This window comes from Sinocyclocheilus anshuiensis, unplaced genomic scaffold (genome assembly GCF_001515605.1).
Source record: "Sinocyclocheilus anshuiensis isolate Anshui unplaced genomic scaffold, SAMN03320099.WGS_v1.1 scaffold644, whole genome shotgun sequence".
In the NCBI taxonomy this organism is placed as follows: domain Eukaryota; kingdom Metazoa; phylum Chordata; class Actinopteri; order Cypriniformes; family Cyprinidae; genus Sinocyclocheilus; species Sinocyclocheilus anshuiensis.
In genome coordinates this window covers 259,299-269,628 of record NW_015557092.1, presented here as the reverse complement: position 1 = coordinate 269,628, position 10,330 = coordinate 259,299, and the positions used below count along the sequence as shown (strand labels likewise).

At 35.2% G+C, this 10,330-nt stretch overlaps 1 protein-coding gene across 1 annotated transcript in view; it reads left to right on the top strand.

Moving 5' to 3' along the window:
- LOC107677342 (microtubule-associated serine/threonine-protein kinase 1-like) overlaps window positions 1-10,330 on the top strand; it is a 37,644-nt gene that overhangs the window by 2,703 nt on the left and 24,611 nt on the right. The window contains exon 2 of the mRNA XM_016472222.1: window positions 6,037-6,065. Within this exon, the coding sequence (XP_016327708.1) occupies window positions 6,037-6,065 (29 nt within the window). The remainder of the gene's footprint in view (window positions 1-6,036; window positions 6,066-10,330) is intronic.

Below are 10,330 nucleotides of genomic sequence, written 5' to 3'. Positions count from 1 at the left end.
CACATTGTGTTGGTTATTCAGTTAACACCCCTCCCCGCTCCGATGCACTGTTGCTGCCATATGGTGCAACACACTGTCTCAGAGGTCAAAGGTCACTCCCATCATGCAGCAGGGTGCTGCATACATATTAAGAGCTGATGCAGGAGGGTTTTAGGTGCATGCATGTGGCTCTAAATTAGACTTAAGTTGGATTTTTTATCATATTTGACATGCATTTGACATTTTCAGAGCTCAGCAGTGTTTATCTCTGTAGTTGACCCTCAAAACAGATTTCCGGAAGTCGTTTAATTACTTAAGGCGTCCGATGCACATTTTCTCCTGATGCGCAGAGCCATTAGTAAAAAGAGTTGGAGGAAATCCTGAAAATGAAGGCACAGCGATAAGTAAGGGGCTGTTTTGCGGACACTGGCACCGGGACGCTCTTAGGTTAATGAGGCTCAGATTATGGGGTTGGCGTGGGAAATGATGGGTTTGCACCAAACGGTGGGCAGGAGGCCCAGATAGTGCCATTTCATTACCGCTCAGACTGCTTTTTCAGCCCGTCATCATTCAGACGGATCATCTGGAATTATAAAGCGACAGTGATCAGACTCTATTCAACCTATATTAAAAAGAGAAATATAATATGTAGAAACAGGCTAAATATTTATGCTTTTTGAAGAAAATGAGCCTGCTTATGCAAAACTCATCAGCTGGGGTTATTATAGTTTAAATAACTAAAAGTAAAACCATAAAAAAATATTTTTTGATACTTGAAATAAAATATGTTAACTGAAATAAATTGTTAAAAAGGTTTTTAGAAAAAAGTAAAAAAAACTTTTTTTGTTATTTCGACTTTTTTAAGCTATTTTTTTATTTTCAGTTAATTTTACTAATACCATGTTTTCTGGTTTTTATGTACAATGATAATATTGTAAATTTTGGCCATATATAGAGGTAGTACCATGGTATTCTTTGAAGTACCTTGAAGAAACATGGTATATGAATATGGTAAACAGTACTATCAATATATATTAAATACACATTATATATCAAAAATACCATGGTTTTACCATCTGATACTCTGATTGAACCACAAAAAGACATTCTACTCTTTGGAAAACCATGGTAAATTAATATGGTAATCATTTATGGTATTAGTGTGCTTTTAGTGATAAGAATTACTAGTTAATAAAAATACATTTCGTCACTGTTTGTTCAGGTGCATTAACTAATCTTAAAGGGATAGTTCACCCAAAAATTAAAATGTGATGTTTATCTGCTTACCCCCAGGGCATCCAAGATGTAGGTGACTTTGTTTCTTCAGTAGAACACAAACGAAGATTTTTAACTCAAACGTTGCAGTCTGTCAGTCTTATAATGGCAGTCAATGGGCTCCACGACTTTGAGAGTCAAAAAAACATACACAAACAAAACCAAATTAAACCCTGCGGCTCGTGACGATACATTGAGGTCTTAAGACACGAAACGACCAGTCTGTGCAAGAAACTGAACAGTATTTATATAGTTTTTTTTACCTCTGATGCACTGCAATGTCTGAACTGTCCTGAGCGCGTCCTGAGCGCATTCTCAACAGCAGGGCGTGAGGCGTCTTCTTCTTCTTCTTCTTGCTTTACGGCGGATCGCAGACTTATAAGTGCATTACCGCCACCTATCTCTCAAATGGACCATTGACACTCTATCTACAATCTCAATTAGGAGTGATTAAAAAAATGTATTGATTTAGCATTAAGATTATTAAATGCTGTAGAAATTTTGTTCACTGTTAGGTCATGTTAATTGATGTAGTTAACTAAGGTTAACAAATTAATTCTTATTGTCAAGTGTAACCTGTTTGCCAGCATTTTTGGGCTACTTTACAAGGATATTCTTCGTGAAATACAGTTTCTACAATACAACTTTTTAAACTCTGTAACTTGTATACATGAATATGATCATGTTGTAATTTGGAGAAGTATTTCTATAAAATGTTTCATCAGACTTTGATAAATCTGCTGGATGACACAATGAGCAGAAAATATATGGGATGTTCATTAGAAGCAAAACTTCTCATTGAGTTAATTTTCAGATTTTGACATGTTAAAATGATCAAATGAGTTCAAATTCACCAGTATGTGTTTTCCAGTTATGATATTGTGATAACTTGCTATGACGTCCCATCTCATGACTCATAACTGTAATGTTTTAGAGCATCTCTGTGTTGAGTATGGCTGACGGATGGAGAGAACGCTTCATTACCGCAGCTGAAGTGCTTTTGCTCGGCTGATCTCTGCTCAGAGTTTGGCAGCTTGTTCTCGATCAGCTCCATCTGTCCGCATGAGTTTACTGGGCTGCTCTTCTCCACAGGGTTTCTGGGAAGCTTTTACAGCATTTAAAGACGGAAAACTCAATTACTGTCTAAAATTAAACACGTGAGTCACAGTGAAACAAACAGACAGCGCGAGAGTCTTTCTTCAGACTTCAGAGAAACTAGAGATGATGCTGCTTTACATGGAAAACTCATTTAATGAAGATTGTAATGCTCCGTGAATTCATGATGCTGAAACTGCATACATATTTTCATTGCCAGATGTTTTGGTATCATCACTTCAGACCTCAGTAAATTTAATTCAGTATTTTGGAAAATTAATTTTAATGAGAAAGGATATTTGTATAGTTTGATTAGTCTAAATTACACACTGAAAATGTAAGCTGGACGTTTTCCATGAAATACGCTACTTTTATGCCTTGAGTTTAATTTAATTTGACTTTAACTCTAAGAAGAGCGTCAGTATTTTATATGTTTTTGAGAGCACTACCTGTTCAAAGAAAATAACAGGGTGATGTTATGCTAATTATTACAACTGTAAACTATTACAGCTGAGAAAAAGCTTAAAAACATCTCAAAACATTTGAGCAGTGTTGTTTTAGTATCATTGAGATACTATCGTAACGATTTACTTTTATATTTTTTATATTTAGTAAAAGTTTAATCATTTTATTGTGTTTTTGTAGTTTTTATTTGTAACACGTTTGTAGGTCGGGAAGAAGGAGGCGGGAACCGGCGAACATTGAAACAAAACTTTAATAATAAAATAAACACAAAACAGCGCAACAGCCCCTCGCGGACGACTGTCGCGCACAAACAAAACCAAAACACAAAAAACTCCAGGCCTGGTCCTCTCTCGTCTTTCACTGTCGTCACTCCTCCTTTTTATCCTTCCGGAGCTCCTCTGTGAGACTCGAGACCGGTGAGTGGCGCAGGTGTCGCTCATTATCACTTACTCCACCGGCCTCGCTCCGTTCCCACGGCTCTCGGCCCCGCCCCTCTCGTCACATTATTATTTGTTTTTTATTTCAGTTTTAGTTTTAGTTATTTTATTACATCGTTAAACTAAATGAAAAAGAAATGTTGCCTTGGCAACTCACTGAAATAAAATAAGTTACATTTTTAAAATTTCAGTTAAAGTTTATTTTATTTTATTTTAAGTTTTATATTATATTTATTTTAAATAAATATGGTTTTATTTTTTAGTTAGCTATAATAACCCCAGGTTTGAGTTATATATTTGGCAAAAAAAATTACCATTATGCATATATAAAACAAATCTTTTATTTATTATATTACATGTTTAAAGCAATGAAGGCACAAATTCCATGTTCTTACATTTAAATTCGATTTAAATCAATTATATTTGAAGTTTTGCTTTTAACATATTGCAAAGGTGTGGTTGCAGAAACAATTTAAATAAAAACATATTAAATATATTTTTAAATTACTGATATATTCATAGCTTAAGTAATGAAGATATTTAAAAAAAAAAAAGCATCATCACTATATATTAATAATAATTCTTTGGTTTATTTTTATTCCTGAAATGTGGAAATACTAGGATAAAGTCACGCATGCTGCTTGTTTGCATGTAGCTTGCACATCTTTATTAAATATGAATATTTCGGTGAAAGATCTTCTTCAACCATCATGTTTATGGTGAGTGGAATTGCTCTGACATGGTTTTCACATTTTATACTCACTGTAGGCTATATTGGCTATATTGAACCAGCAGCTGTGTAATGAAGAAATTTAAAAAAAAAAAAAGCATCATCACTATATATTAATAATAATTCTTTGGTTTATTTTTATTCCTGAAATGTGGAAATACTAGGATAAAGTCACGCATGCTGCTTGTTTGCATGTAGCTTGCACATCTTTATTAAATATGAATATTTCGGTGAAAGATCTTCTTCAACCATCATGTTTATGGTGAGTGGAATTGCTCTGACATGGTTTTCACATTTTATACTCACTGTAGGCTATATTGGCTATATTGAACCAGCAGCTGTGTGAATGTATATGTGTGCTGTAATGCCCTTGGGTTGGTGATCTCTGAGATTATTTACAGTGTAATTGACCCGACGGGTCGGTCAGAGAGCGTTTAACTCTCAGCAGTGATTATTCACGGGACGAGTGGCGTAAATGTGTCAGTAGCACACTAACTGTTGTCATGGAAACACGCTTTTATTGAGGATCAATACGAGAGCTGACGGCCGACGAGAGCGCAGAGATGCGGCGTTTGATCAGTCAGTCAATACAAAGTGAGTCTTCTGCTGCTGAGTAATAATACAGCTAAAAATACAGCACCTCTGATACACACTTTTCCTTTCTTAAGATGCTGTCGAGCTTTTATATGATCAAACCTTGGTTTATTCTCGTAGCTGTTCATAAAATCTGTAAAATATTCTTGATCAGGTGACAAATTGTGTATAATTATCCTCAAAATAATATAACAATATCTGAAATTAGGCTTCTATTTCTTTATGCAAAATCAATGGTCTTATTTTTTGTTGTTGACATGTTTTGACAGGTTTTGTCTCTAGATTGTGTTTCACGTGGATCTGGTTTCCAGTGTGAATGTTGTAAAATGAGGCACAGTGTTAATTCTGAAAGCACATCAATGTCCAAGGACATCTGAGCTGCTCGTATCGATTAGTGATGTCTGCCAATCAATGCTAATGATATTTGCTGACTAAAGCTGCTGCGAGCCAACTTTTTGTTGAATAACACGCATGAAATGTCTCCTATTAACATATTACACTGAACAAAATTATAAACGCAACACTTTTGTTTTTGCCCCCATTTTTCATGTCTAATCAGCATCTTGATATGCCACACCTGTGAGGTGGATGGATTATCTCGGCAAAGGAGAAGTGCTCACTAACACAGATTTAGACAGATTTGTGAACAATATTTGAGAGAAATAGGCCTTTTGTGTACATAGAAAAAGTCTTAGATCTTTGAGTTCAGCTCATGACAAATGGGGGCAAAAGCAAAAGTGTTGCGTTTATAATTTTGTTCAGTATATATTACTATGCTCAACTATAATTGGCTAAAACTTTAGCCAGGAAACTTTTTGCTGACTTCGGATTGGCTGAGATGTCTTTAGAAGGCGGGGCTTGGAGAGTGATCGATGGGATGAAGCTTGTCTAGTTCAGTTCTGTATGGATGTAGTAAATGGAGTGGTTTTGTTTGGTTGAATGTGTTTAACATGTATGGCCTGTTTGTCTGCGTCTGAATGAAAGTCTGCCGGAGTCTCTCAGAGAGACAGAGAGTCTGTCAGAAAGACGAATGAGAGCGGATTATGTGTTCAATCACAGAGAGAAATGAAGGACGGGAGCGCTGCCAGAAGGGCAGCAGCATCTCTCTGTGATCGGTTTGTTTGCTCCAGTGTGATTCGTCCACAGAAACCGAATGAACCGTCACGTCTGCGTCCAGCACTACAATAATGTGTCAAACTGTTTCAAATACAAACTCAGTGACATTCACACACTTAAAATACATATTAAATAGCTTCTCATTTAGTTTTCACATTGTTTTATCATTTAAATCATTCTTTTTGTCAGATGTTCTGCTTGTAATGTGTGTTTGTGATGCTTACTCTGATATTTCTACTTAATGACATGTATAAGTGTGACTTTATGTGAGTTTATCCTGTCTGATCTCTGTTTTCTCTCTCTGTTTTCTCGGTCGTTTTTGTCTCTCTGTCTTCGGCCCGGAAGGATCTTCCTCTGCCCCGTAAAAACAGCAGGTCAGTCTCTTTTCAGTCATAATAAATAGATAAATAAATGCTTCATTTACATTTTTTATTCGGATTGGAGGTATCAAGCTACTAAAATGAGTAGTTCCCTCCCAACGGTAAGTGTAGTAACTGTGGTATTTTAGAGATTTCTGTGGTCAGTTTTCATATGGCTTCATTTTGTTTACAGTATAAACTCAGCCCAGTGTTATTTTAAGATCACATTATTATAGTATGTGTTAATATTTTGAATTAGATTTTATTTTTCTGTTTTCGATTTAGTCGAAGGTTTAGTAATTTTTTTGTGTGTTTCTGTCATTTGTAGGCTACGTTAAAACATCGACTTCATTAGGTACTGTGTCTTATTTTAGTAGGAAAAAAAAAATTCTACTAAACCATTTTATAATATTGAAATTATTATAAATAATTAGCAGTAAATATATACTAACATAATGTATATGTATTTTACAATTAAACTTCCAGTAATGTTAATTTGGCAGTTTTTGTAATTTGTATTAGTTTTTTTATGTCTATATAGTTTTTATTTATTTATTAGTTTATTTAGTTACTAATACTAATACTTCAAATTAAACTAAACAAAAATGAGAAATGTTGTATCTATCTGAAATAAAATAAGTATTTTTTTTATATTTAGTTTTTATTTCAGTTAACCCTTTTTATTTGTAATAAGTTAGTAAGGTTTATTTAGTTTTAGTTATTTTAGTACTTCAAGTTAAATAAAACTAAAATAGGAAATGTTGAGTTTGCAGTAAGCGTAAATAAAATATGGGAATGCCGCGATAGGTGTCGTATTCCTATAGGTAGATGTGATCAGCTGAGAATCAGCTGATGCAAGCTTGACTTACGTGACCTGCCAGAACTAACGCTAACGCTTAATTTAAGGTTTTGTAATATTTTTTTATTTCAGTTAACATTGTTTTTTAAAGATTTATATAGTTTTAGATATTTTAGTGATTCAAGTTAAACTAAATTAAAACGCGAAATTTTGCCTTAGCAACTAGCTGAAATAAATAATTTTAAGTTTTTAAGTTATTCTTTCAGTTAACGTTTATGTTATTTCAAGTAACGAAAATGCTTTTATGCTTTTAGTTTTAGTGTTAGTTAACTATATTAACTCTGACTCAACCTGTCTTTCTTTGTCAGGTTTATTTATCTTTCTCCGTCTCTCTGTCCATTTCTCTAAAAGCTTTCTTTTTTTCACTCTCATTTACTTTTTTCCGTGAATCTCAGTTATATCACCGTGACCTCTGGGAAAAAGCATATTGCACTTACGCTTTGAAACACACACACACACACACACTCAGTGGCATCTTGTGAGCAGATGTGCTGCACCTGCTCCCCTCTTTTAATGCTCGTCTTGGTATCATCCGCTGCCCTCGAGATTTTACCCAGAATTCCCCCCTGCACTCTATTTTCCAGTGTGCAGGCAAAGGCAGACGTCTGAGCACTCTCCATCTGATGATGTTTGTGATGCACACTGCGTGTTTCTGAGCGTCATGCAGGGCGGTGTGTTTCGTCGCACTAAAAGGTTAAATGATTTTAAATGTGTTTTTCTGCACATGAGGATATGGCTGAGGTCACTTGTTTACCTGCAGCTGGCGACACACTAACTGAGTGACATCATTAGTGTAGTGAGTTTAACTTGTTAGTACATGTTCTGATTAATGCATCTGGTTTCATATGATATTTCATGTGTATAGTGTATATATTATAGTGTTTGATTGAATTGAATGAAATTGTTTATCTTGTGTATTTGAGCCAATAACTAAGACTCAAAATGAACTACATTTACTTTTTGTTGAGTCTTATGTAGAGGTCGACCGATATTGGATTTTACCGATACCGATTGTTAGTTTGGACCACCCTGACCGATACCGATTAATCAACCAATAGTTTTTCAAATGGATCCTGAACGAAAACTAAAATAGTGCTTTACTATTAAAAAAAACAGTACTGAACCATAATTTTTAAATGAATAAAAATATTAGTATTAGAAATTATTAAATTAATCAGTAACATTAGTTCATAGTTTATTAACTAATGTTAACAGAAGAAATGTAAAAAAATTAAAAAATTTATTAGGCTAGTAATAGTAAATGTTGAAATTAACAAACTCTAACAAGGAACAATACTTATACAGCTTTCATTAATCTTAATGTTACAAATGGACTCTTATTGTACTGTATGTATACTCTCACACTTTAACTGCTACTATTTTAGAACACTTGATGATTATCTAAGGTATTACTCACACCGGACGTGGCGCGTTCACTTCAAGCCGCGGTCTAAAACAGTTTATTTAATCACCAAACGGGCAAAAGTTTACTTCAAGCATGAACAATGACATAGATGAGTTTGTAGTTCGGAATTTAAAAATACAGAGCAAACGGAAAGAGAAATTGCGATCTATAGGCTATTATTGCTCAATAAATGAAGCATACTTTATTAGAGCCACAGAAAGACAAATGTTTTGCTGAAAAATGCACAATACATAATTTTACAGCCTAGGGTGAAGTCATTATGTACATTAAGAACGATTTGGGACAAATATAATGTAATTTAATGGAAAACTATGTGAATGGCGCTCTGTGGCGTGGCAGGATTTTCTGTCGGCTGTATTTAAATCTGCGTCTGAAGTTTTCCGCATTGTGCAGCGCCTCACGTGCCAAAACAAACAACACGTGCTGTCAGTGATTTCCACCACTAGAGGCTGCTCTCGAACTGTATAATGACAGCGGACCATTCTCAGATGCTCCAGCAATGGATGCAACCCGGAAAACTATCGGCAAGGACTTTTATACATCGGTCGACCTCTAGTCTTATGAGTGTTTATAGTAACAAAGTTCTGCGAACATTTTTGTTTTGTAAATGACTTGTTGATCGTTTGAATGAGTTGGTGAATAATAGATCTATTAGCTTGTAGTTTTTGTCTTAAATCCTCCATGATGATACTAAAAATGTCTCAATAGTTGTTGTTCTTGAATGTTGATATTAGGAGGTACTGTCTCTTTAAGAGAGGTTTACTGTGCTTTTAACTCTGACATATGAAATAATTGACTCAATTTTTTATTTTATTATTTTTTTAAATGGAACAGTTAATTGAACCTTTAGACAAAAAAAAAAAAGATTTTTTTTGAGTATCATATTTTATACATTAGGCTTTTTTGGTACATTTAGTCTTATATAGAGAGAATATGGAGGAAAAAAAAAACAGCTCAGTTTTATTCAGAGGCCCAAACTGAGCAAAAATGTGCAATTTGGTGCCAATATTGGCCAAAAAGATGAGATTCTGATAGCCAGTAAATCAATGAGGTCTTTATAAGAGTATTGCAGATACTTACATAAAATGATATAAATATCAGTTGTCACTCTATATCTCCCAATAAAATGTCTTAGTAAGATGATATTTAACTGCTTAGTTTGATGATCAAAACCTATAATGCAATGCACTACAATGATGATTAAGAGACTAACAAATAAACGTTCCTTAAAAGATGAGATGTGAGATGATTTAGAGGTTTGTGAAGGTCATTCCTCCACTGAGGAACAGTGAAAGAAAAGCTTCTGGAAGCAAATGTTTAGAAGGAGCACTGTCTCTTTAAGAGAGGGACAGGGTCTGGGGTCGCTCTGTTCAGGATGATCCCTAAAGACCGCTAAAGGTCCCATATTGTCAAAATTGAAATGTCCTGCCTTTTTTCATGATAACTGCGGTCTACGTGCTGTGCAACTACCATATAAGGTTAAAAACAGTCAGTCCACAGTAAAATTCACACAACCTGCATAAAGTAGCTGTGATTTTTCACGAACCGTTGTGACTTCCGTAAAAAGTTGACGTCAGAACTACAGAGTCACCGCCTTCAGTCACCACCCTGAGCACCGCCCACCGTCCCACTCTCCTTTTGCCAAACCCCCAGACAACATCGCGTCCATGCCATTGCTGAGCAACAACAACACAGAAACATGTCGAAAAGGTTAACTTTAACCATGAAAGCAGATCGGCTGACCTGTAACGTTACACTCTCACTCAAAGGATGGACGATCTGACAGGATTGTTACAGCAGATATGCGATCAAATTTCTAATTTGAGGCTGTATTACGTCGATTCTGGCACCCAACATCACAACAAGACGTTATTTTAAGCTCCTTATGTAGCCGAATCCTTTGTTTTGCTGCCTCCAGCTAGCTGTGACGTCGCTGACCCTAGTTACCTGTGGTTGGCCTGGCCGTGCGTCACTCAGAAAACAACAGGCCAATCA